The 27,404-nt window shown below is 38.1% G+C and overlaps 1 protein-coding gene across 3 annotated transcripts in view; it reads right to left on the bottom strand.

Moving 5' to 3' along the window:
- The window catches only part of myo6b (myosin VIb), a 39,350-nt gene extending 12,573 nt beyond the window's left edge, over positions 1 to 26,777 (bottom strand). The window contains exons 1-26 of one of the 3 annotated variants that reach the window (XM_053510000.1): positions 26,672 to 26,719; positions 23,298 to 23,368; positions 22,029 to 22,170; positions 20,627 to 20,696; positions 20,463 to 20,536; positions 19,603 to 19,732; positions 19,401 to 19,506; positions 19,188 to 19,243; positions 19,007 to 19,104; positions 18,407 to 18,571; positions 17,728 to 17,808; positions 13,784 to 13,964; positions 12,221 to 12,365; positions 8,305 to 8,462; positions 7,888 to 7,979; positions 7,591 to 7,663; positions 5,998 to 6,125; positions 5,680 to 5,775; positions 5,142 to 5,312; positions 4,205 to 4,243; positions 3,378 to 3,471; positions 2,535 to 2,665; positions 2,364 to 2,441; positions 2,112 to 2,241; positions 1,601 to 1,691; positions 1,300 to 1,450 (exon numbers count right to left, since the gene is read on the bottom strand). In XM_053510000.1, coding sequence (XP_053365975.1) covers positions 1,300 to 1,450; positions 1,601 to 1,691; positions 2,112 to 2,241; positions 2,364 to 2,441; positions 2,535 to 2,665; positions 3,378 to 3,471; positions 4,205 to 4,243; positions 5,142 to 5,312; positions 5,680 to 5,775; positions 5,998 to 6,125; positions 7,591 to 7,663; positions 7,888 to 7,979; positions 8,305 to 8,462; positions 12,221 to 12,365; positions 13,784 to 13,964; positions 17,728 to 17,808; positions 18,407 to 18,571; positions 19,007 to 19,104; positions 19,188 to 19,243; positions 19,401 to 19,506; positions 19,603 to 19,732; positions 20,463 to 20,536; positions 20,627 to 20,696; positions 22,029 to 22,145 — 2,655 coding nt within the window. In that variant the 5' untranslated portion in view covers positions 22,146 to 22,170; positions 23,298 to 23,368; positions 26,672 to 26,719. Of the gene's footprint in view, positions 1 to 1,299; positions 1,451 to 1,600; positions 1,692 to 2,111; positions 2,242 to 2,363; positions 2,442 to 2,534; positions 2,666 to 3,377; positions 3,472 to 4,204; positions 4,244 to 4,776; positions 4,889 to 5,141; positions 5,313 to 5,679; positions 5,776 to 5,997; positions 6,126 to 7,590; positions 7,664 to 7,887; positions 7,980 to 8,304; positions 8,463 to 12,220; positions 12,366 to 13,783; positions 13,965 to 17,727; positions 17,809 to 18,406; positions 18,572 to 19,006; positions 19,105 to 19,187; positions 19,244 to 19,400; positions 19,507 to 19,602; positions 19,733 to 20,462; positions 20,537 to 20,626; positions 20,697 to 22,028; positions 22,171 to 23,297; positions 23,369 to 26,671 lie in introns of those variants that run through there. The other 2 variants (XM_053510001.1, XR_008361866.1) reach the window with 2 other exon arrangements.
- Positions 26,778 to 27,404: the final 627 nt, after the last annotated feature.

The raw sequence follows: 27,404 nt of genomic DNA, 5'->3' as shown, positions 1-27,404 counted from the left end.
ATTAGCTTTGACTAAGGAGTCATGTAGAAGACATTTAAGTTGTCATGTGTGATGAGTTAAACATTTGTGTCTCTATTTCTTCTCTACCATACTTCATCACCAGCTAATACACTTTTACAAATCTGCCATCAAACTTAAGCATTTGTGTGCCTCCAGAACCCCTAAAACCAGATACCAGAATTTTTCATAATGCTACAAATTCATAAGAGTATCAACTAAGTATGCATGCTTTCAGATGTCCAGCTACCAACAGTCCAAGCAATTGTAAGCTAAAAGGGGGGGGAGTAAATTCCCATGTAATGCTGGCCATGTATTGCTCATTTATCCCTGCAGGTATACTCTCCTAGCAAAAGAAGACAACATGACTTGGTGTGTCCCATAAAAGCTTAGCTTGCTTTCATATCCTGTGGGTGTGATTAATCCAGAACACTACCTTAGTACTGTCTAGCAGAGGGACAAAGAAGTACCAAAGGGACCAGGCACTTATACAGAGGCTACCGAGGCAGTCGAGTGGAAAAGATTCAGCTCTGGTGTCAATCAGTTACCACTGAGGTGGAGAGGAGGGCACAGTCTCTGAACCTCACTGCCAATAGCTCACATTTGGTCTGAAACATGAAAGCCTTCTCCCCAATGTAAGAGTAAGAAACGGTTTAGCCGTCAAAAAGTCCACTCTAGAAAAAAAGGCTTAAAGGTTTGGAATGTGCAAAGACTACTAATGGATAGAGCAAGATTAAGATGATTGAAATTTTAACATTAATTTATTTCCTAACACTCGGAGGCCAGTCAAATTATATTAGTGTTTAATCATACCTGCTGGAACAAGTCGCACACAGACTTGGTCATTTGTACTTTGTGTTTTGTCCTGCTAAGACATTAACCACAGAAACCAACCATCTGCTTTTATGCTAGGTTAAATTATTGTGCAATATTTCCAAGCTGCCCAATAGTCTTTACCTGTCACTACAGTGAAGATAACTGAAGTAAAACAGGGACCTATGCGGTGATCTGAGAAATTCTACCTTGTGCTGTAAAATAATACATGCACAAAGATAAGAAAATTGCAGATGGCGCTTGAGACAACAGTCCAGGCATAGCATCCTTAGTTTATCTTCACTAGTCCATGGACAGACTGGTGCCTGATGTATTATGAATGGCAAATTGACACCAGGCTTCTAAGGCATTAAAAAACAACACGTCACACACTTACAATGTGCCTTGTCCTAGATTAAAAGATTTCATCAATCTAGTAATTACTTAATGAGGTATTTTCTTTTAAAGCATAACTTTCATTAACCTCACCTTAATCTTAGCCATGAGGGAGTTGATGGACGTAGCCAGCTCCTGAATCTGCTTGCTCATCTCCAGCTTGCCCTCTTTTAGACCACTCACAGCCTCATTAAACCTTTCCATTCTCTTCTTTAGATTCTGAACCTTTACCAGACCATCAACACTGCAATGCAATGGAAAAGCCAATCCAGTCATAAGGAAATGTAAAGTAGCAGGATGGATATAAACATACCAAAGCTACTGATACATATGGTTCATGAATGATGAGTTAATGGGACATAAGTGGTTTGAAACCATGAAGAATGGCACCTACCGAGGCTTATGTCTCCTCTTGCACAACCACATGCGAACCGTTTTCTGAATTTTAATGCAGGCGATGGCCCTGTACTTGATTTTATTCTTCACTGTAGGAGAAAGGAGAAAAGATGGTGAGAATACATGTTCTCATTTACAAAGCATAGGCAAGACTTTCAATTCACAAATGCCCTGTTGAGTCTTCCTAGCAAGCAGGCGAAGATCAATAAAAGACATGTTTTCACTGATATAACATTTTCAAAAACACATAACCTTTTTCAGGAGCTCAAGAGATATAAATGTTTTCACCAGAAGACCTGGGGTGATTTTATTATCTGGGCTATATGTCCAGACTACTACTACTACTGAGATGCAGCTTGCTAAACTTACCATCATGAATGGGTCAAAATTTACTCATTTCGAATAAAATATATGTTCAAAAAACTCTCTATATAGATATTAGACAAGTAATTATTAAAGCTTGCTTATATCATTGATGGTGCATAACCAGCATCCCATGGAAAACTTACACTTAATGACAGACAGTCCGCACCACTGGACCTTCTTCCAGCGGCTGCACACCAGCCACTTGTTGACCCGTTGGACCAGTTCCGCCAAATGATCTGGGTCAGACCTCATGATCTGGTCAAACTCTGCAAACTAAGATGCGTATCGCAATCAGCTCTATGTTCCTACAGCAATCCCTGCACTTTTATATTCCATAATTTTTTTTTTTTCCAATTCAAAGCCAAAACAAGTTTGATTTGACAATTTATGCTCACCTTGCCAGGGCGAAAAAACACCTTTGTTAGTCCAAACTTGTAATCACTGTCGTTTAGCCCCAGTGCTTTAAATAGAGCCTGCAGTGGATACATTCCATGCAAAAGGGTCAGAGACAGAAAGCTCTAGGGAGAAAGAAAAAGCAAAAGCTGCAATAAAAAAAAAAGACTTACCTTACAAAAAAGGCGAGGGTCAAGTCTGGCAAGCTTGCCTGGCAGGTATTGCTTGTACATATTATATAGCTCGTGGAAAGGAGCTCGGGAAGGAAACCCCCCCTGCATCAGATCCAGTACTGAAACCATTCCTGGGAATAGCATAGGACAACATTGGTGTTTAAAAAGAATTTGACCAACATTTGACCAAGATCGATATGAGAATTCTATTGTGCAAAATGTTTCGAAAGTCAAACCAAGGGGTTAACATAAATCACTATGTTGTTCACAAAATGTTTTGTTGCCTATACTGTGTGCTTGGATATATTCAATGAAAGTAAAACTAATAAATCAGGATCATTTCACGTGCTAACCTTATTATTAAGGTTAGCAAAAATAATGAGCCTTCACACATATACCCGATATATTTATAGCTTGTTGGCTACACTCATTCTCTAGAGCTACTTTGTGTAGGTCTTAAGTGCACCAACCATTAAGTGCAACAACCGTTTCTAAGAAACAGTTGCAAATGCAGGCTATGACATGTGAAAATGCTCATTAACAAAGCCCTTCCAGGCTAAGACCACCCTAGGAAGATAATGAAAAACAAATCACTGCTCTTCGCATTTGATGCATCTACTCAGCGGGGTATATACTGTATATATGTTCTAAAAAAAACAAGTGTTGAGATTGATGAGACATGATTATTGGTGCGAGGTCGAAGAAAAGACACTGAAACTCTACTGGGAATGTGGAGAAAGTCATAAACCTTACACAAAATCCAGGCAAGAGCAAAGAACATGCAATGCAAAAAATCTAAGTCTAAAATGGCAGTGTGTTGCAGATGCACTCAAGGACTCGTACCAGAACATTGTAGTTGTGACAGAATCTGTGCTCCCTCAAACTGGTGGCTCACCATCTTTAGGTTGGGTTTCACACAGCGGATGAAGCTGGATCCCTATGTAAATATTATATCAAACCAACAATTCAGATATTAGTTATCTTATGCATTGTGTTAGTGAATGAGGTGTTTAAAAAAAAAGAAGAAGAAGAAGAAGAAGATGATTATCTTATTATAACTTCTGAGTTGGAAAAGGAAGTCAATTTTCCTACCTGGGATGTTTCACCCAGTCTTAGCCATGTTTTAATGACAAATGTACACTGCCTGGACAAAAAATAAATAAATTAGTTGCACATGCCAACTGTTTCGCCCTTGGCTTTGATTACGGCACCCAATGTGGTGGCAAAATCAACCACAAGTGAATAAGTGGTTTTCTTATGGCCACGTACTGTAGCTGTTTCATGCCACTCCTGGGAGTTCCTGTCACATTGTCCATGTCAAAATGCACTTACTTGCACTATTAAATATAGCCCTGATTTTTGCTGCTATCATTATCATGCAATGTCACCAAGCATTTAATTGATCTCCAATTAAAGTCATTTATGACTATTTTTAGACTTTCCTTATGCAAAGTTGACATTGTAGTCCTAGGTGCTACTATGTTGCTTTAATTATGGTGTGAAAAGGTCTTAACCCAGTTTCAGTCATTTCAGCAGTCTTTTTTTGCTGCGTTGTTTACTTGATCCTGGCCTTTCTGAAACACCTTTTTTGGCCAGGCAGTGTAAATGAAAAACCTGACACTGTTGGTTGACAGCAGACATAATTTAAAGGAATGGGCACAGATACTCACTGTGCTGCGAAGCTTTTCTAGTAGAAGAATCAACTGAGTCTACAAAATTGAAAGAAAAAGCATTTAGCATTTTGAAGTGGGTATACAATACAAAAATTGAGTTTGTTCCATGCAAACTACAATCATAGACGGCAGCAGGCATATAAATGCATATATAATGGGAAGTGGTGGGAAACATGCATTGTGCCAGTAAGCCTGCATGTGAGCATCTCACTGCTGTGTTGTAGTACAACCATACCAACAACTCAGTGAGAGAGGTTAAATATGAGAATCTGTTACAGGAAGAAATCTCTGTTGTTGTTGCATGGTTACACAATTATAATTTTCCATTTTCCTTAAGGCCTACAAAATGAATAAAAGACAATAAAATGTAAATTCAGCACTACAGTGACGATGAAAAGACTATTCAGACATCATGAAGCTCTCGCACAAACAAGAAGGTGAACTGGAAGCAGAAAGACAGAGCAGTGAATGTAGGTAGAGTATGTGACTGGGTTTAGACTTGTAATGGCGGGGTGAGACATGGTAAACTACACCTCTTCCTGGGGTTACATTTCTCAGGCCAGTCTTACCCAGTTAAATGTTTTAGCCTTTCTCCTTTATCTTCTTGTTTCTGCCATTCTATATTTATATTTAAGACATACAAGTTTTTTTCTCAAGGATGGAGGAAAAGCAGGAGAAGGTCTAAGGGGGCAGAAGGAGAGGAAAACAGGGACAGAAAGAAAAATTAGAGAACCAAGCTAAAAGTCAGGAGGTCAAGTTCACATAGTCTTTCTCAGACATTTATCCTACTTTACTAAAAAGTGAGGGAAAATTCTGAGTAGAAACAATCCTTTGCAGTTTTGAAGGACCAAAATGCATTTTCTAAAACTTTTTTTATGCATCTACAGTATGATAAACCTGGTCTTTTCGGATCATCTGAAAAGCAGGAATTCACCTTGAACTTGTTTCCTACGCTGATGAAGCTCAGTTTGCCAGCCTTCTGCTTGAAGTCCTTGGAGTTTGAGTTGTTCTCAAAGAGATTTCGGACGAATTTGTCCTTCGACTCGCATACAAGGCACTCCAAGGACATGTGGAGGGCATCGTTATTCTTCTCCACGAAACGGGTCTGCACAGATGTATAAACAGTCAGCGTCAGGCAGAAAATAAGGCTATACACATACATTCATTCAATCTCAGTCAATTATACTGTAGTACACGATTACTTGAAAAATACTATTTTTGTTATAAAATTTTCACCATTATAACTGACATCACAATTCTTAAAAAGCATTAAATGTAATGCTAAATATAATGGGCATGTAATAGTGAAAAGTAAAGTAAAACTAATATGCATGAATAAAAATTATATTAATAAAATATTAACAAAATACCTAACCTTGACATAGACATAATTTTTTTTAATTATTATTATTATTATATTAAATTAAACAGTAAAGTGTGTCTGCTCTAATACAAAGACCAAGTTTACGTACAGTCTCATAGCACACGGCTCCTGCAAAATGCCTGATGATAAATCCTTCATCATCCCTTAAATTCCTGTGGACCGCTAGTTTGGACTTTCTTGGAATCTAAAGAAAATAAATTACAATTCCAGCTGAATCAAAAGATCAAAAGAATTTATTTAATCAAAGATATAAAACAAATTTATATATAGATAGGGTAGATAAAAGCAATTAGTGTGGATACTAACATCATCAATGCAATCGCTAATTAACATCTGCCCACACTTATTTAATTTATTTTCCTTTTTCAGATTTCAGGATTGAAAACTGTTGAAGGCCATAGCTAACCGTGAGGCGGAAGTGGTCTTTGTGCTTCGTGTGAACAGCCTCAACAAAGTGCTGGTCACTGGGCTGTGGTAGTCGGTTCTCCTCATCAAGGATGTCCAGAATTCCTACCAGTTTTGCCTCAATAAGGTCTACAGAGGAATAAACAGCATTAGAAATTGCAGCATGCAGCAGAGATAGCACACTGCATTAGCATACGATGACCCAGCTGATCAGCTATTATCCAGAGCATGTCCGTCCCAAAACAAATTTAATGGAATGAAGGCGAGGAGCGCTTTGCTATATTTGGTATTCAGAATGAGGATATCTACGAGTTGCATTATTCATCAGCAAAACATGCAGGTGACCGAGGACTAGACACAGACACATTCATGTATTTGCATGAGCAGACACCTGTGCTTAAATGAGAGCTGATTGATGAGGGGAAATAGAGTCGAGCCCCCGTGTGCCCATTTGCAAGTCACTAGGATGTGCAATAGGCTGAATTATTAATGGAAGCATTAGCATGGCCTGAGCCTCTGAATGGAAAATATCTGTAAGCGTTGTGCCAAGTGCCTTGTCCTGTTAGATGGAGAACTGCTATCTAGGACACAGCTGAGTCCCGTGAAGTGCTGAAAATAATGTTAACCAACAGTTCTGTAACCTTTGCAAAAAATACAAATGAAGACTCAAATACTTAAAATGTATCTGACAATGTGTACATTGTGTACAAAAATTACAGAGGTATGTGTTCATATGTGTTACCAGATACTCCTTAGAGCTGATTCAGTATTTTGCTCTTATTGTCATCATAGTCCTAGATACTGTATGTATGCAGCCCAGTCTAAAAAAAATTAATAAGCCCCTGGGAGCACTACAGTAGGAACGGTGTGCCAAGAGAATAGGTTCCCCATATGTCTATAAGAAATGCAAATTTAGCTTCGGAGTCAGCACAAAAAGAAAGAGTGCTAGAAGAATTGGGTTTCTATGTACAGTCAGCTACATTGGTGGACAAGTTGCTTTATTAATGTAGTTGGCTAAGTTACTGTGCAAGTTAATGTGATAGAAATGTACAATTATATTCAAAAATATCTTGTAGATATATAGCTTGCTATACTACAAAGGAAAAGCAGATGAGCTACACTGATATGCTTGTAACTGAGGTCAATTGTCAGATTATTTGTTCTTCTTGTTCAGAATAAAACTAATGAGAATATTTTTTTGTTAATAATAATAATAATAATAATAATATGATGATGATAATTAGTATAGCATATGAAGTTCATCTGCCAGTGCTCAGTTAGAATTGGCAAATAAGAATACAGCTAACCTAGACCTGAACCTGGCAGTGCAGTGACACTCAGCCATTTACATGAATTTCAAACTTATAGACCTTTTTCCTCTCATGTACATCTGACTTATTAGCAGCTACAGTAGGAACCACAGATACAGTATGTGGTGTATGTTAAGCTAATAGAAAAATTAGGACAAAATATTATAGAAACTTAAAACCTGTACTAGGGCAAATGCTACTGCTTATTATAAGCATAATATAATGCATTACTTAAAATAGGTAAGATAGTAAAGAATGAATGATACAGGATCAATGATACAGACCTATGCAGTCCTGATTATCAACATAATGAACTTCGTTTACTCCCAAGCCCTCTTTCTGATACAGTTCTTGTTCCTTAAAATCATAAGAACAACAGCAGGATTATATTTCACAAATCATGGAACAAGTTAAAATTCTGTTATAATTAAAACTACTTATAAAATATAATGCAAAATATTAAACAAACAAATATATTTAACAGGAATGTTTGCTTGCATTGCCATAATATTTTCCAAATTAACAAAATCAAATGGCTATTTCTTAGCACAAAAATTAAGATAATTGACGAACTTACATACCTCTTTCAGTATGCGCTCATTGAAAAACTGTTGCAACTTTTCATTACAGTAGTTGATGCAGAACTGCTCAAAGCTGTTGTGCTCAAAATACTCTAGAGGTAAACAGAGATCATTGAAAAGTTGAATCATTGAAAAGTTAATATTATCTGAAATCATCCAATAAAACAGAATAACAATATTAATAATACACTGTGTGAAAGTAACACAGTTTAGACAGGACTGCACCTTTCAGTTTCTTTTCCCCTTGAAGAATGAAAAGAATGAGACAACTAAAAGTAACAGCCCTTAATCGGTGGCTCTTATGAAAGTTCACAGCAAGGTTATCATGCAAACAAATAATTTATAATGCTAAACTAAGCTTCCAATAACACCAAAATGGCATAAAGATCATTAAAAATGTAGATAAACAACACTCACCAAATCCAGCAATGTCTAGAACTCCAATGAAGTTTGAGGAGGTCTCGAAGGGGAAGCACCGGTTGACCCGCGTGACCACATGATCGAAGAGGCGGCTGTAAATGGCCTTGGCTAGTGCATCACGCGCATTGTTGGCCTGCTCTACCTTCAGCGGCACCCTAGAGAACAGTAAAGTGGGCCAGGAGGAGTCAAAAACTGGGCCAGAACTCTTGTTAATGTAAACTCATCAATATATGTCACTTCAGCTTTATGTCAACGCATCTCAAAAGTTGTCACTTGACACTTCTCCCTTAAAGGCATTCCATCACTGCTAGATAGTTCAAATTCAAAAACTAAAGAAGAATTTTTAAAAAATGCACAGCTTAGAATTATACAATGTGGATATTTTCTCTGAACATTATTTTGAAGTGAGGAGAAAAGCCTGTGGCATTGTGCTGCATTCCTGACTCATCTCCTGAAATCAGTCTAGAATTTCGATGGAGGATAAGAACTTAAGGGTGTTCTTTTTCATGGCATACCTACTGCTTTCCATATGAAGCACAAAATTTCAGCTACCACAACCCATCGAAGGCTTTGTAACGAAGTGTTCCAAGAGTGATAATATTTCTAAATTTTCACTAGCAAAGCAAAAAATAAACTAAATATTTGGTCATGTTGTGCCAGGAACATTACTTACTCTACATTATGTTTTTATTCATAAAACCGCTGTATAAAAGCAACAGACCTACAAAAATCCAGTTTAACTGCACTCTTGATTGTATATGATATGATATTGTTTAATTTGTGTCCAGGGTTCTTAAATAAAAGTGTGGAAGCTGCAGAAAGGTCTGTGGATCAAAAAGCAAATTACACTAGTAGATTTTATACTTAAGAGGTAATTTTATATAAGAGGTTAGTTCTAAATGATTATCTCAGCTCAAAGTCTGCACTGTTTTAATTAATTCATTATTTATTCATTCATCCTCTATACCGCTCTGTAAGCCTATCTCAGGAGACTTGTGCATGATGCAAGGAATATTCTGGACAGGGAGGGAATCCATCGATGGGCGCACAGTGTGGCAATTTGGGAATAGCAGTTAAACTGCATGTCTTGGGACTGAGCGAGTAAACCGGAGCAAAGAGAGACCATGCAAACTCCATGCACAGACCTGAGGCGGGAATCAAACCCTCGACCTTGGGGGTGAGATGCCACAGTGCTAATCACTGAGCCACCATGTCGCCCATATTACTGTTTTCTTTGAATTGAATATGTTTTTTTTTCACATATTGTCATTATGAACTGCAATTGCAATCAACAATAATAAATTCTCAAAAATAAGACATGTCAGTATCTGTACAGGTAGACATACAGTATGTTACAGGTACAGCACATCTTTGAACTAAATGTTTAAAACCCTGCATCTGAGAGACAAGTGATGTTTAACTTATCAAAGCCCTTTGCAGCATACCCTTATTGGAGCAGACAACCTAGTACTGTATATGACTTTGCCTATTTTATAGTGCCATAAGCACTAAATTGATAGACCTCAAATGCATCAAACTGTTCCAGCTTTTTAGGAAATGAAAGTAAGATGAATGTTTTACCATCTGACAAAATGATGCTAATATTTTAAGGCATAAACTTGAATCAGTCGCTTTAGTGATGCTGGAAAATGACCTTCACTATTCTCCACAGAATATGATATAAACACATCACGGCTGTGTATTTGTTCTCAGAGAAATGAAAAAATATGATACATGCTTGTGAAACTCAAGACCTTCTCAGAGACACCTTCTAACAAACATCTGTCCTCAGTTAAATATTAATCGACCAAGCTTCGCCACATCACTCAAACAAAAGCGGATTAAAGAACTCTGAAGAGCACAGAATAAAAAAGGTCAATACAGTGAAACCTCAGCATGCAAGTAATGCATTTTGTGTGTGTTCCACAATACAAGCAAAGTTTTTAAGACATTTTGACATAGAAATTGAACAAGTCTTGGTTTACGAGTGCCGAGGATCATGTCCCGCATGTGCTTCTTGTTTTGACGCCGAGCATCACCTGATCACAACTGAGCCAACGATTTTTCTCTTTCTCGCGCTGCAGAATTGTGGGTAATCGTCTTCCCTGCACAGTCTTAGTGCGCATCTCTTACTGGTATAATCAACATCCGTGCACGCATGTACTGTTTACTATATCACTGTGACCACGTGTGTGTGTGCGTAAAACAAATTTTATTTTGTGTCTGTATGCGTGTGCGTACAGCGTGCGTGTAAAGCAAAAGCAAGTCTCATTAGAGAGGTAAAAAAAAATTCTCTCTCTGCTCAACGCTCAGCCTGCTCTTTGTGTCATTAACGAGATTTCTTGTTTATTTTTCCGATAAAAGTGTTTCCATTGTGTGTGCGCGCGTGTGTGAAAAGATTGAAGGAAGGGTAACTGTGTAAGACGAGAAGGGGAAGAGGCTCCTTACTTTAAATTCACACACACACAAACGGAAACACTTATTTGGCGGGACTTATTTGGCAGGTTAATTTGTTTTATTTTTGCTTTATATTCTGTGTTAATTATTTTTATGTATTTATTTTTGGGGGCTGTGGAACGAATAATTTGAGTTTCCATTACTTCTTATGGGAAAATTCGATTTGGTTTACAAAATCGTGTTTTGGAATATGAGCCCGCTTTTGAAACGAATTATGCTCGTAATCCAGGGTTCCACTGTATATTTTTATATTTATACCCTCTTTCTACACCTTATCACTTGCTCTTGTACTGTAGAACAGGAAGTAATAAAGGTTAGAATAAATTCTGGATTTATAAAAAGAGTTAAATGCCAAATGCAAAACATCCTCTCTTAAGCCGTGAATAAAAATTTATCTGCTTAAGTACAACAGAAGCCTTTAAATGCCAAATAGACTATTACTCGGCCTTAGCTAATATGGCTTCTAGTAGTGACTACATCACTTAACCAAAGAGGCTAATATTGGTTATTTCTTTGGAACTCACGCTCACAATTACAATTACAGAAAGAGAATTTAATAAGAAGATGTGGATTGGACGAACTGATGACAGGTAATGCTAGAGGACATTCACATCACAGGGGAGTGAGCTGTGATGAATATGCTGCAGGAGCCTGTTAGGTTCGAGTGGAGCTATCAGCACAGGATACAGCACACCACTGCTCGTCATTTGAAGTACCTTAATGCGAACAGACACTTGAAAATCAAAAACGCAAAAGCAGCCTGGCTCTGGATATGCCGCTGAGTGACTGCATGCAAAGAAAAGGTTCACTGAAATGTATTAAAAAAATTATAGACGATAGCCAGGATATGTTTCTGACACTGATGTGACCTTAATACAAGACCAAAGATCTGATAATATACGTCATTAAAAAAAAGCCAATTATCCACAGAACCTTCGAGCAGGGAAAATGCAGGTTACAATACACTGGAGTCTCAAAACATTTGAATGACCGTAATAACATCCTGTTTGGAATTACGTTATAATGCATGTTTTCTAGCAGACAACAATGAGTCAAGCTATTTGTTCTTAGGACATTCATTTTCCACAGGTTCGATAGTATGGGGTGTGAGCACAGACAGCAGAAAGCAGAGTAAAAGACTGAAATGCATTAACCTTTCGCCATACAGAAACATGAGTAATGTTATTAATCCAATAATTCAATTAACCCTAGGCATTAATTTAGATCAATAAACATTTATATACCTGTTGTGAAAGCTCTGATATTTACTAAAATATAACAAAATGTTTTTCAGTAAGTGTATGATTTTCTTTTTTTATTCTGTATAATTACCAAGTATATTCATCATACAACGAGGTTAAATCTAACAAATAATCTATTACAGCCTATTCTCAAGGAAAGATTCGCATCACTGAGGAAAAGGGGCGGGTGGTGGTTGGTGCAAAGTGACTCATACTTAATGACTGTGCCTTTTGTGCCTCCTGAAGTGGTTAGCATGACCCTAGTGGTTAGGCTGACTCTCAGGTCTTCCTGGTCCAGGCCGAGGAGCTCAGCGCAGTACTGCAGAGTCTGATTCGACTGGTTCTTCAAAACACAGCCACCTGCCAGCCAACATAGAAGAGAACATTAACGCAACCTTCAATGTGTCACATGACAAGATTTATACCACAATCTGTTTTAATGCCTAAATCTGACTTGTCAGTAAGTATGCATATATTTAGGCTCTAGTATGTATCATTTTATATACTTCCTATAGTAGCAGCTCATACACAACTAGAACTGGTGCCCCGCTTCTGGTTGAAGATCTCGTCACATGGATGCCCTGGGTGTCTCTCTGGGATGTGTCAGGTGTCTGGGGATGATTCTCTCTACCTAGAAGATGGTTCTGGCCTTGACTGGTGTTGGCAACTGTTTCTCTGGGGACTTGACAGTTCGATAGTTCAGGACTGGAACTTCCTACAAGTCTACCTGGGTCTTCAATAACTACCTGGACTCCATATTAACATCAATTAACATCAGCTATTATAGCTGAACTGCCTGCCACCTAACACACTGTATAAATGCAGATCATTTACTGCTTTCTGTTTCACCCAAATGAGGATGGGTTCCCTGTTGGGTCCGGTTCCTCTCAAGGTTTCTTCCTATTACCATCTCAGGGAGTTTTTCCTTGCCACTGTCGCCCTCGGCTTGCTCACCAGGGACAAACTGACCATTTTGATTCGTACAAATTCACATTTCATACAAACTTAAATAATTCTTTTGACTGTGTAAAGCTGCTTTGCGGCAATGAAAATTGCTAAAAGCGCTATACAAATAAAATTGAATTGAATTGAACAAACTGGATTGCCCATCATGCTACTGTACATAAGTTGCATTCAGCATGCATGAGCACGGTTTGTTGTGTGTATTTCCGTACATATCAGATTAATGAGCTATTTTATATACAGATATTGACGAAATGTGCCTACAGTGAACAGTTAAAATATTTATTAAACAATCTCTGGGAGTGCGCCCTTAACAGAAAAACATGTTTGTAATTATGTTACACTATATTAAATAACAGATTTTATTTCTCATTTGAGAAGCATGTGAAAAACAAGATGACATTGAACACAAGGCTAAAGACATGCCATACATTCAGTTACTTCAGTTGTTAATCAGCTTGGTTAAAAGACGCCCTGGTGCCTTCTAGTAAATGGAAAAAGGCTGATGCCGATGCACACCACACTAATGAGCCCTGTTGAGGTGAAGTGTTATACGAGTGGGTAAAAGTGTGAATGAGTGCATGTGTCTAAAACCAGATGAAAAGCTGAATGGCTGAACAGTGTTTCTTTGTACCAGTTTAATGTTATTGTAAATGTTTGTAAAGTTTCTATTTGATGAGTTATTTACACCTTTATGTTTATGTACATTAAAGCCTACATTAACAGGGCCGTGAGCCTGTGCAAAGCATTTTTGTTTATGTAAAATGTTTACATTTATACATATAATAAAGGAACAAAAAAAAGGCATGATCTACCAGAGGTGCTCCCGGTTTCTTCAAAATCTATGTTGCCAAGATGCAGGACTCCTGCCACCACTCTGAAGAGGTTAAGCTTCTCCGTGTCGTCAAGGCCGATCTTTTTCATGGCCATGCACATTCTATTAAAATCCCCCACATCATCCAACTGGGGGTCTTTTAGAGATCCCACTTTCACTTGCTAAAAAAAAAAAAAAAAAAAAACATACCACAAAAATATCAGTCATTTTAACAGGGTTTCTGTTTCTTTTTTCTCCAGATTCCTAAAAGCAATTTAGAATATAGTACAAAAATATAAAGCAAATGCTAAAACTTAAAAAATCACAGCATGAACACACTTCATTCTATGTACCTGAAAATACAAGTCTATGGTTCATCTTGGAACAAACAATGTATTTGAGTGTTTAGTGTGGCAGCAATCCATCCTACTTTGGAAAAATCCTGAGCTGTACTGAAATTAACCATGAAGAATCCCTGATATCAAACAAATTACACTCAACAAAAATACAAACGCAACACCTTTGTTTCTGCTCCGATTTTTTATAAGATGGACTTAAAGATCTAAAATTCATTCCAGATACACAATATTACCATTTCTCTCAAACATTGTTCACAAATCAGTCTAAATGTGTGATAGTGAGCACTTCTGCTTTGCTGAGATAATCCATCCCACCTCACAGGTGTGCCACATCAAGATGCTGATCTGACATCATGAGTAGTGCACAGGTGTACCTTATACTGCCCACAATAAAAGGCCACCCTGGAATGTGCAGTTTTTTGCTTTATTGGGGGTCTGGGGACTCAGAACCGGTCAGTATCTGGTGTGACCACCATTTGCCTCATGCAGTGCAACACATCTTCTTCGCATAGAGTTTATCAGATTGTCAATTGTGGCCTGTGAAATGTTGGTCCACTCCTCTTTAATGGCTGTGCGAAGTTGTTGGATATTAGTGGGAACTGGTACACGCTGTCGTATACGCCGGTCAAGCACATCCCAAACATGCTCAACGGGTGACATGTCCGGTAAGTATGCTGGCCATGCAAGAACTGGGACATTTTTAGCTTCCAAGAACTGTGTACAGATCCTTGCAACATGGGGCCGTGCATTATCTTGCTGAAACATGAGGTGATGTTCATGGATGTATGGCACAACAATGGGCCTCAGGATCTCATCACGGTATCTCTGTGCATTCAAAATGCCATCAATAAAATGTACCTGTGTTCTTCGTCCATAACAGATGCCTGCCCATACCATAACCCCACCACCACCATGGGCCACTCGATCCACAACACTGACATCAGCAAAGCGCTCACCCACACGATGCCACACACGCTGCCACACACGCTGCCATCTGCCCTGAACAATGTAAACCGAGATTCATCCGTGAAGAGAACACCTCTCCAACGTGCCAGACGCCATAGAATGTGAGCATTTGCCCACTCAAGTCTGTTACGGCGACGAGCTGAAGTCAGGTCAAGACCCCGATGAGGACGACGAGCATGCAGTTGAGCTTCCCTGAGACGGTTTCTGACAGTTATGCAAACCAATTGTTTCAGCAGCTGTCTGAGTGGCTGGTCTCAGATGATCTTGGAGGTGAACCTGCTGGATGTGGAGGTCCTGGGCTGGTGTGGTTACACGTGGTCTGCGGTTGTGAGGCTGGTTGGATGTACTGCCATATTCTCTGAAACGCCTTTGGAGACAACTTATGGTGGAGAAATGAACATTCAATGCAGGAGCAACAGATCTGGTTGACATTCCTGCTGTCAGCATGCCAATTGCACGCTCCCTCAATGCTTGTGGCATCTGTGGCATTTTGCTGTGAGACAAAACTGCACATTCCAGGGTGGCCTTTTATTGTGGGCAGTATAAGGTACACCTGTGAACTACTCATGTCAGATCAGCATCTTGATGTGGCACACCTGTGAGGTGGGATGGATTATCTCAGCAAAGCAGAAGTGCTCACTATCACACATTTAGACTGATTTGTGAACAATGTTTGAGAGAAATGGTAATATTGTGTATCTGGAATGAATTTTAGATCTTTAAGTCCATCTCATGAAAAATCGGAGCAGAAACAAAGATGGTGCGTTTATATTTTTGTTAAGTGTACATCCACCAAGGGCCAATGCACTGCATCACATTATCTTTAATCTAATGCATGAGATTCAAATCCTGAGAAGTATTTCAGATGCCAATTCAAGTACGGTAAAACGCTTAATTTTGGAGTGGCCCTTGAAGAATGTAGTCCAGCGTGCAAGAGATGGGTCATGTTTTATAAAATGTACTATCAGTGAAAATCTTGAAGAATCATGCAACTCATTCACAGCAAACTCAGGCTTGGGAAAAAAAAACATTAAAGTACTGTACTCAGCACTAGCCCTAGAAACAAATGATCACCTTTTTGTCCTGGATTTGAATGAGAACAAAAGAGAGTAATATTCAGTTATAATCACAGTGTAAGAATATTTTTTATTTAAATAATTATATATATTACTGACAATTTTACATAACATGCAAAATAATTACTGGAGACATTTAGATTCATATCACAAGGATCATGTATTATAAAGGACCCATGTGTTTAAAGGCCTCTTGGGTTGTTTATAAGAAACAAATCTTCATGCTGACCTTGCCAAAATGTTAGGGATTATCATCTAAATCACCTGTATTAATATGCTAAAAGTTATATTGTAAAAATATCTAATGAACACACTGATCAGCCATAACATTGAATCCAAGTTCTTAATATTGTGTTGGTCCACCTTGTGTTGCTAAAACAGCTCTGACCCTTGTAGCATGGACTCCACAAGACCTCTGAAGGAGTGAAGGTGGCATGAAGATGTTGACCCCGCATTATTTGTCATGTTCCTCAAACCATTCTCAACAGTTTTAGCAGTGTGGCATGCACATTACCGTCCAGCCCATTCTACTTAAAGCAGCCACTGTCATTAGGCAATACTGTTGTGATGGATATGTGGGTAACACCCCTCAGGACTCAGGGTTTTCTTTCAGAAGAGCACATTCCAGTCACTGGACCACTTTTGGTTGATACTCCAACTGTTTTGGAGATGCACAAACTCTTAGCAATCACAATTTGCCCTTTATTAAGGTCGCTTTAATTTTTCCTGCTTCCAACACGTAAGCTTTAAGAACAGTTCATCTACTGCCCAATATATCACACTTTTTAACAGTTGAAGTTGTAACAAGATCACCAATGGTATTGACTTCAGTGAACAGTGGTGTTAATGTTATGGCTTATCTGTGCACTTAGATGCAAGAGGCGTCTGGATCATTTTGAAAGTCTCATAGTTCCTTTTGCAAGTCACAGCAACAAAGTTGAGTGACTGAAAGCTTTAGAGATTTAGCTATTTAATGAGAACAAGCAGGAGATGGAATGAATAATTACAAAACAAATGCAGCAAAAATTATTTGAATAAAGAACTTCCTACAGGGATTATGCTTCATTTCTCATAATCTACAAGGGAACGAGGCAAGATGACTTTTTACTTATTGCTTCTGATAACAATAACACTCAAGTACTACATAGTAAACCACATGCACATTACCAAAAATAAGTTAAATACAACAGACATTTTCAGGTAATTCTTATGCTATGTCATAACTCTATGGTAGCAGACCAAATATTCAGTTTAATAAAAGACTGGTCAACATACACAACCTACAAAAATTATGTAAAACAATTCCTGTTCACACATGACACCTTTATCAGATTAACATAATTATTATTAACAGTTTATCCAGGAAGCATCCAGTAACTTCTGCCACCCCTTACTCATCCTAATTTAACCACATGGCTACTTTCACTTATACTTCGTTATCAACTAACAGACTGTTAATAAAATGTATATTTGTAGATAATGCATCAGAGTTCATGCATAAAAAAGAGCAGGATCAAATGACGGCTTGCTAATGCAATACGTACCTCAGGACTCTTCCGGTTCTGCATGATCTGCTTATCTGAGTCTTTGCTTGCAAAGTATCTTGTGCAGCCACGATTCAAATACTGAATAAAAACAATGATTTTTATTGGCAAGATTTTACAATTTTGCGCTACATGCCTGTAATATATGAGCTTCATATTAGTTGTGATGCTGATGATGACACCCAGTTGTGCATTTTCAAGTAAACTCTTAAAAACTAAATGCTTAAGCAAATATGCCATCTAGTGGCAGCACTGAGACACCAGCTGGAGAGAGTTGGTCTTCGAACCAATAATTATAAAAAACAACAATGATACTGAAATTATGAAAAATTAAAAACACCCTATTTTCAGAAAATTGCCATTAAATCTTAACAAATTCCACATAAAATCTAGATAATGTTATCACACATGGCTTCACTGTGGCACATTTGGTAATCTGGGTACTGTAAAACAGCATGTCAGAGGCATTCAGACAGCAAGAATAATTCACACATCTCAAAATGGTCCAATTATCTTGGCTTAATGAAGCATATAAACACAAGTCTCCAGCTGTAGATAAAACTTCCTCAGACTTCTGATTTCAAATTGTGTTTGAGATGGCAAATTGGGAGAAAGTTATTTTGTGTGTAAGAAAGAGAAAGACACAGACAGGCAGGCAGACAGAGAGACAAAAACCTACCCGGAAACTGTCAGGTGAATTTAAGTACAGCATATTCTTGATGTCTTCAGAGGCCCCGGCGCAGAGACGGTAGAATATGTGATAATTGCGTTCATCTGAGCTCTGCATGCAAATGCGAGACTTCTCTAACAGATAGTGTGATACGAATCCACCTACGACTGCGTTCTGCATAGAAAAACGAAATAAATTACATTTAAAATTAGAAAAAAATACATACACACGCTTATACATGCACACAGTCCACTATATTAGGAACACCTGTACATCATAAAACCTGTACATTAATAAAATATTCAATTAGCCAATCATATGCCAGCAGCACAATGCCTAAAACCATACAAAAGCCGGACAAGTTTCAATTAACATTCCTGTCAAACATTGGAAAAAAGAAACTAATGGATCTTTGTTTTTAACTGTCGTACCATTGTTGGTACCAGGTGGGTTGTTTTCTGTATTAGAAACTGAGAATTTTACACACAGTCTCTAGAGTTTGCACAAAATTTTGTAAAATAATCTGTAATAGTAACTCATTTCATTTATAATAAAAAAAATCATTATTTATAATAAATCTACATATACATCACAGCAGAAACGTTCTACCTTTTCATTAAAATGAATTTCCACAAACTTTCCAAAACGGCTGCTGTTGTTGTTCCTGACTGTCTTTGCATTTCCAAATGCTTCGAGCAGTGGGTTTGCTGCAACAGATTATACAAGTTACATAGACATCTATACATATTAAGAGGCACTTAAAGCTTTAAACAAGCTTAATTTGACTTACCCTCAACAATCCTCTCATCGATATCTTGACCAGTACCATATGATGTAGTTAAATACCTGGGGGAGAGAGAAATTCATCAACTAACCAATGTAATAAAATACCTCCCAAGGCTATTTTCAGCACCAGTGTGACCTTATTAAGTTTTACTATGTTTTCTCTTTTAATCCATTATCTTCATGTTCATTACATTTATTATTAGCTAATCTACCAGACCTGAGAACAAACTTTGTGTTTTCAGTTTTTCCAGCACCAGATTCACCAGACACGATAATGGACTGGCTCATCTTCAGCACCTTCATGTCTCGATATGCCTTATCAGCTGGCATGGAAAGATACATGGGGAAAAGTGAAAGGGATTGATTAAAAAAATAATAATAATTTCAAACACATTTTTTTTATGATATCACACATTTACCAATAGCATAAACATGAGGTGGGAGGGTTCCCAAAGAGCGGCCCTGGTAGCTCTTGATGGTCTCAGGGGCATAGAGTTTAGGAATGTCATAGTAAGGGTTCACAGCAATCAGGATGTTAGCCACGAATGTCTGAAAGAAACGAAACATGGCAAAGAGCACTTCAAATGAAGTAAAAGACTAGGAACGCTCTATACACTGAAGGCGTAACTAAAAAAATCTACAGGCTAGCTGACATTTTTCTGCAAAACAGTCCGGTGTTTAGAAAACAATCAAGCGACCACTGTAAAAACTTCCCTTAGCAGCCCATTAGTGAAGGTTTCACAAACAGGCTCCTCTCCACCTGCTGCCGTTCAGGGCTGTCAGGTTAGCCTTTCCATGCTGCTTAGTGCTACCTCGCAGGACCTAATTAAGTGCAACAGGCAACCCGATAGCGTCTGCGCAGGATTAGCTAGGTCATCTGAGATGGGCAGCCACAGAAGGGCAGAGCCTCTACACTCAACATGACACACACAGCACTGACAGCAGGTCTGTGGGCTACAAGGGGGCCATTCTCATGGGGAAAAGCAGGACCATCAGCCCTTCTTTAACAAAACATATGTTCAAACCTCCATGGTGTCCACTCTAAATGAACATTTTATTGCAGAAAAAAAAAGTCAGAAAAAGTAATTTTATTTTTGATAGCAACTGCATTCCTAATAAAACAGATAATTCATTCACAAAATATATTTGCATATAATTAAAACTTAAAAGTCATGACACTTACTGAGTAGTCAAATGCCAAATTTCTTTATGTTACTGGGGATTTAGTGTAGCAGCCAAAGTGTTACCAGAGAATGCAAGCGAAAGTAATCTGACTTACATAGATCAGGTCTTTACTGTAACGAACCCGTACATTGTTGAGAAGAGTGGCTTCGTTTAAGTACATCAAAGAACCTAAAGATGACGCAAAATATGATAAATTGCACATTTATATTAATGCATGCATCATGGCATTTGTCATAATTTACTTTTATAGCAGCTTACAGTTGTCCTCTACATGTTTGTTGACATCATCCTCTGCTGGGAACACTTGGCTAATGGGAGCCAGGAAAGTCTGAAAATTCACACAGAAAATTAACAACTTTTATTACCTTGCCCACTTCCATAAAATATTCTATAATTGTTCAGTACCTTGCCAGATATGATCTGAATCATGGACCCATTACCTCAACAAGCACAAAGAAAATAATTGTTTCTCAAAGCAATAGCTATGGGGTATTTCCATACATGGTAATTAATGGTTGGTTTTAAAAACTAGAACTGCGGTTTTATAAAACAATCCTAATAGCTGTTGATTGGCACACAAGATAGTGGCTCACTATCATAGGGAGCAGTCATATCCACTACTCTGTGAGAAGTTAGATGTAGTTTCTCTCCCCCCTGTTGTTTAGACAGTAAATTGTCAGACTAGAAACATTGCTGCAAACGCTGCATGAACAAAAGATACATTGATGAAGCTGCCCAGGACCTGAGGGATGTAAATGTACATTAGCCCTTACCATCCCTCACTGGTAGTTGTTATGTTATAAGTGGCAACTAGCTAGCGGTACAATGGATGTATGCATTTTTTTTATAAATGTATGTGTATATATATCTCAAGGGTTTATATTACAGGAGACCCATCATACACCCAATGTGCATGAAGAAGACTGACCATTCCTTTTCTTTTATTAAAAAAAATTAATTAAAAAAAGAGATCATACCATCTAAGTATACTGTTCTCAGCCCTGGAAATTTAAGAAGCAGATCTGACTAAGAAACAGATCATTAGACTGCTTGGTGATGCATTCCAAGAATAAATCGAAACATCTGACAAGAAAAAGGAGGCAAAGTTATAAAAGTAGTATCAGTTTTACGCTACTGTTAGTACACAAAGCAAAGCCTTTGCCTGCAGGACAGCAACACAGGCTGATTCTCCCAGGGGGTGACCAAAGCCCAGGTGGCTTACTCGTCTAATGAACCCAACCTGAAGGTAACATGAGCTGCACACCTGCTACAGGTACGAGTCATTACTTATTAACTAGCTCTGCAAGCGACACCCTTGTACAGCACAGGCCTAAAACAGTTTGCTCATTTGGCTTGTTCCCTCATTCTGGATACTTTCCTAGGTTTAAAAAAAACGAACAACAAAAAGATTCTAGATATTTTATGGAGGGTGCTATTATGAAAAATGCCATGGCATCCTATTACCTATAGAACAGACGATTGTCATATAATAATAGATTTCATAGAACACATGACTATTTATTTGCATTTTTCTAACATAAACTGTTTAAAAGACCACATTTGTATTAATATGTGCAGTACAGTTTAGCACAGCATGTCCATGATAAGTGAGTTAACAATCAATTAACTATATGCTATAGGTTTCTGTTGGCCGACTTACCTTGCCCCTGTGACTCAGTGGTTCAATAGTGAGTGTGTCAGCACCGATGTCTACTATCATCCCCAGCTGGAACCCATCAGTTGGATGGGGTGCCCACACAGGCTTCCCATCATCCATTGCACTACACAACTAGACACTGGCTCTACAGCACACAGAGGTAAAACGCAAGCAATTAATGGTGGAAGCCAAAATTTGGATTACATAAACAAAAAATACAAACACTTTCCCTTTACCCTCTAATCATGATAAAGATGCACACCATCGGAAATAAAATAATCAAAGCTCTTATTAAAAAAAATAAATAAATAAATAAAGAGTATTGTGGGATTGCAACAAGGTGACCTAGTTTACATTACATGCTCCATACATAGTAATGAAATGTCTACCAGAAAGAACACTATCCAGCACCAGACACCTCAGGTGTGCGCTCAAGGCCTGGTTGATCTATGCTCTTGTTTCAGTCCATAGCAAGTGCTACCCTGATCCACATACAATGCACCATATTAGAAGCTTTTGCTCACGTCCTCAGAGATTCCCATGGCTCAGTTCTCAATTCGTTAGGCATCACTTGACTCAGCATGTTAAATGACCTCATTGTCTGCTCTGCATAAAGTGCATCTGTGCTAATGGACTGAACCTTGCTCGGGTTGTTAGCAAGCCTACATGAACAAACGGTTTAGAGCAGAGCTGCTCTGGGGAGCCTTTGTTCTACTCTGCATCCCTCAGTAAAAACAAGTGATGAGAAAAAAAGATGTCTAAATATGTAAAAAAAATATATATTTTAATATGTTTATGTTGGCTAGGCTAATATATTAATGTGCATGTAAATTCAGTCTTCAAGATTCTGCTATAGAAAATAATCAAATACTGGCAAACTTTTTTCCCCAAACCTTATGAATAAATAATGTTTTGCAGACTGACTACTCATACTTCTGTACCTTACACCTGGAAACATGAATCTAATACACCTTTAAGAATAGCTTAAGGTACATAATTGCGGTACATAACTTCTAATCAGCCAGATCAAAAAACACCACTTGCGTCTTCCCAAGTAAAGAAATAGTTCGCACTAAAGGTATAAACAATATATTTTTGATATGACAACTGCAAAAACACCTTTATTTTAGAGTTACTTTAGCATATTCAATTATTTTATCCAGACTGACCATGAAGAGGTTTTATAAATATGCAAAAACATTACTATACAAGTCGCTCAGAACATCGGCCCAAAAAGCTCCATTAGTACAATAGATGAGATGAGGCACTCACGTGATAGTTAGATGCTCTTCCTTAACAAAGTAGGGGAAAGCTCACCAAGTCAAAATTCACCAAGTATGATACTTCATGCAAAAAAGAAAAAAAAATAATTTAAAACTCAAAAAAAGGAAATGACACCTAGCTATCTAGGTATTTGATCAAATGAACAAAGGTTCTTCCTACAGAATATGAAAATTAATAGTCACAGGCAGTAAAATTTTATTCAAATGATTATACTGTCTCATTTGCCTGTGGTCCTGTATGGAGAATTACTCTAAGCAACAGTTGGAGACAGGAAAACACATACCAGTCCAAAATATTTATTTACTTGCATATCTGTTTATCTGACTCTTTTGCCTTTGTAACAGGATGTGTGATAATATAGTAATTAACAGCACTGCATGCATGCTTTATGACTGTATTGCCCTAAACTTACACACAAAGACTGGAAAGACTGACATAGGCATTACTGAATGTAGTACAGTGGGTTTAAAAACAACATCTTCTCTACAAAAGCAAGATCTGAAAAGTGATAGCCAGAACACAACAAGAGAAAAGTGTATTGGGTGTATTGTGAACATGTGAGACGCAACAAAAAAAGTATATAAAGCTTGTAGGACCTCTGGATGGTGAATAACTTTCTGTCCAGACTTAATGCTCTCCCCATGTCTCTGTGGGTTTCCCTTGCTTTCCCTCTTGCTGTCCTAAAACATGACTGTAGAAGGACTGCCGATTCTAAATTACAGTAAGTGTAAGTGTGAGTGTATATAAGTGCAAGTGTGTGTGCATATTGTGCCCTGGGATAACAGGAATCAGTTCTGTATCCACCAAAACAATAATCAGGATACAGCAGTTATGCAATATAGATATAATATAACATTACCGTGGACATGGACATTGTGGTTCAAATTACAAAATTTGTTTATACTGTAGAAATAGAACCAGATCAGTTCTCATAACTCTAGAGCAGGTGTAATTGATCAAGCATGCCTCTGAGAATGGGTGGCATTGGTCAGAATTCTTTCCTGAGTGGGCTTGGAGTGGGATAAACAGTTTCTTGCATGCCTCCATGTTATATTTTTTTAAATAGGTTCAAACTAAAGTAAGACCCTATATCACCCAACATGATGAACTTTACACAAAGTCAACAAATATCAGGAGTCTGAGTAGACACCACTACTCTAACCACTTTGCTGATTTGTGTCAAGAACAGTGACTCTTAAAGTTGCTTTATCATTGTGAACAATGTAGTCTGAACTGCAGCCAAATTCTCATCAAACTACATCAATGACACTTTAAGAGCATGAGGCACAGCAAAACCAAATGAGTGTGAATTACTCTGTATGTGTTTAGGACAGTACGTATTTAGGTGGCTGTGTAACTTGTATATGTATAAGCCACAGTCCTATTTAACACATTTATTGAAGCAAGTCTTAGCCAGATTTGGTAAAATTAGAGATCAAGGTAAGAGCACACTGTCATTAAAAGGCATAAAATATAATCACAACACATCGCTGAGAGCACATTTTAAAAAGTGATAATCCATGTTTGTCAGCTCATGCTTTTTGCACTGTCCATGGGGAAAGTGTATTAAACTGCTTACTTATGCTTCAGAAAATAAACCCTGTCAGCATGCCAAGGTCAGATATACACCACTGTTCTTTACCACAGTTAATGAAACGAGATCCATGATCACCAGGAACAAGAAAACTATTTGAATATTCCCTGGTGCATACAATATAGTGGTTGCTCATGGCGACAGCGTGGGGTCAAAGAGCAAGAAGTTGTTTCCTGTGGCACACACATATAAAGCATCCTCCCCTCCACCTCCTCCCCAATTTCCTGCTACAAGGGATATGGAAAACACATTGTGATATCTGCACTAACCTAACAGGATGCCCTGCTTTCAAGTCATTCTTATTTCTTTCCGAGTGTATAAATAGTTAGTGAAATATATTGTAAAAAATATATTTACGCTATGTTCACACAGTAAACGAAAGTGGCCCGTATCTGATTTACTGGCCAAATCAGATTTTGGCCTTTAGATTTCTGACATTACAGATCATGTTTCTAAACTAACCCACATTCACAAGGGAACAACAGGTCAAGCTATGCGTTCATGCTCACTGTAATAAGGGCATGCTATTAAACCACATATTTGGTTTGTGTCCTTAGTTTTCTTTGTTTTGCATTTAAACCTCCTTTAGCACTTCAGCCAGATTTTCCTATGGCTGTGCTTAGAGATTTCTCATGAGTTCTTTTTAAACATACAAAGATTTTAATAAGCACCTTCTAACCTTCCTTATAAAGCAACATTATTCTAGAATTTCCTTCAGGATCAATAAAATATCTATCTATCTATCTATCTATCTATCTATCAATATACTGTAAGTGTTTATGAGCTCTGTTACCTCACTATAGCATAACTGGAATCTTCATCACTCTCATTCTACATCATTTCTAGAATAAAATGATTATGAGTTGAGTGTCGAGTTGAAGTGATGTAAAAGTTACATGAATTTCAATTCGACTGATCAGACAAAACCTTAAGGCAGGAGCAGCTCATTGGGTAAGGTGTTGGGCTACTGATCGAAAGGTTACAGGTTCAAACCCCAGCACCACCAAGTTGGCACTGTTGAGCTCTCTTGAGCAAGGGTCTGAACCCTCAACTGCTCAGATACAGTATATAATAAGATAGCAATGTATGTAGCTCTAGATAAGGGCATTCGACAAATACCGTAAATATAGATCAAATTTAGGACTACATATGGAAGTGAAAATAAGTAAAAATCGAACAGATCGTGATTGGTGCTATTCACACTGTTGTGAGTAAAAAAAAAAATTTTTTTTTTAAACAGATCAGAGTCATGAATCACATTTAAACTAAGATCATTTTTTAAAAAGGTGCAGATGTAGACAAATGACTCACATTAGAGAGTCACACATTACAGCTGGCTTTAGTGTAAGCAAAAAACAGACTTTTAGAACTTAGGAACTTAAGAACTTGCTTTTCCATCATCTGTTACATGTACATTTTCCGCGCTTGATGGCATAAAGAGAAAGAGCTACAACAACGGGTTACAATAACAAGAACTCCTTTGACAGACCCGCCATAGTGTACAGTATGACGAGTTATCCCCAGTCGTTTAGGTCGTTATTTTCGGATTTAACGCGCGGCTTTCGCTTGTAAGGAACTTCACAGCGCGTAAAGTTGCAGGCAAAGATACATATTAGCATGTTAGCTCGTTTCATCGAGCAGCATAATAAATAATTCGTCCGGTTTCAGCAGTGGCATGAGCTAGCCGGGTTCATTTACACACACACACACACACAGCTTTGGGAGTTAAGGAACAAATGAGTAGGAACATAGACACAGCAATACTCACAACACGAGCTCTTCCCTCTGCGGAGTGTGTGCTGGGATGCGCTTTAGAGCGGTTATGTCCTGCTGACGCTGACACACACACACACAGCTCCCGGTCGGGTTCTCTAGCTCTCTCTCTCTCTCTCGGATTGAACTCCTGAGAAGGGAACCCGCGGTGACGTCAGCGGGAAGCGCGCGACGCCGAATGCACCGTTAAACCGTCTTAAAGCGCAGAGCACTCAGGAAGTACCTTCATTCCCGCAAATACTTAAAAAAATATATCCTAATCGATATTAAAGAAGCTCTGTCGTGTGATTATACTATATTTCTGCCATAAGCTTCAGTGTTACAGTTGAGCAGACTTACTGCAGCAGTGTTTGGCATGAACAGTTGAGCCGAAGGTGTGCCACAAATGCAAATGAGAGATTCATGAATTTTTCAATATGGGTGTAATTTAAAACTTTTAGAAGTATTCCTGAAGTAGAAATCCAATACTCTATTGAATAGCGACTCTGTTTGTAAATCTAATTAGGACACCTGATCCCTGTCTCCATTTGCAACTGCCTCAGGTTACTTAGCAATAGATGGCTGTAAAAGCGTCGTTTACATGTTTACACTGGACCTTATTTTTCCATGCTGCACATTTCTCCTATTATAGCTTAGAACAAAACATATTAGTGCTAGGCCTGTTGTTACCCCGACTAAACATGCATTAAGTGATTGGGTCATTACTAAACTGGAAGTCCCACCTCTCT

This window comes from Clarias gariepinus, chromosome 13 (assembly GCF_024256425.1).
Source record: "Clarias gariepinus isolate MV-2021 ecotype Netherlands chromosome 13, CGAR_prim_01v2, whole genome shotgun sequence".
Taxonomy (NCBI): Eukaryota; Metazoa; Chordata; class Actinopteri; order Siluriformes; family Clariidae; genus Clarias; species Clarias gariepinus.
Note: the sequence above shows the minus strand (reverse complement) of the source record. Positions and strands in the feature narration are given on the sequence as shown.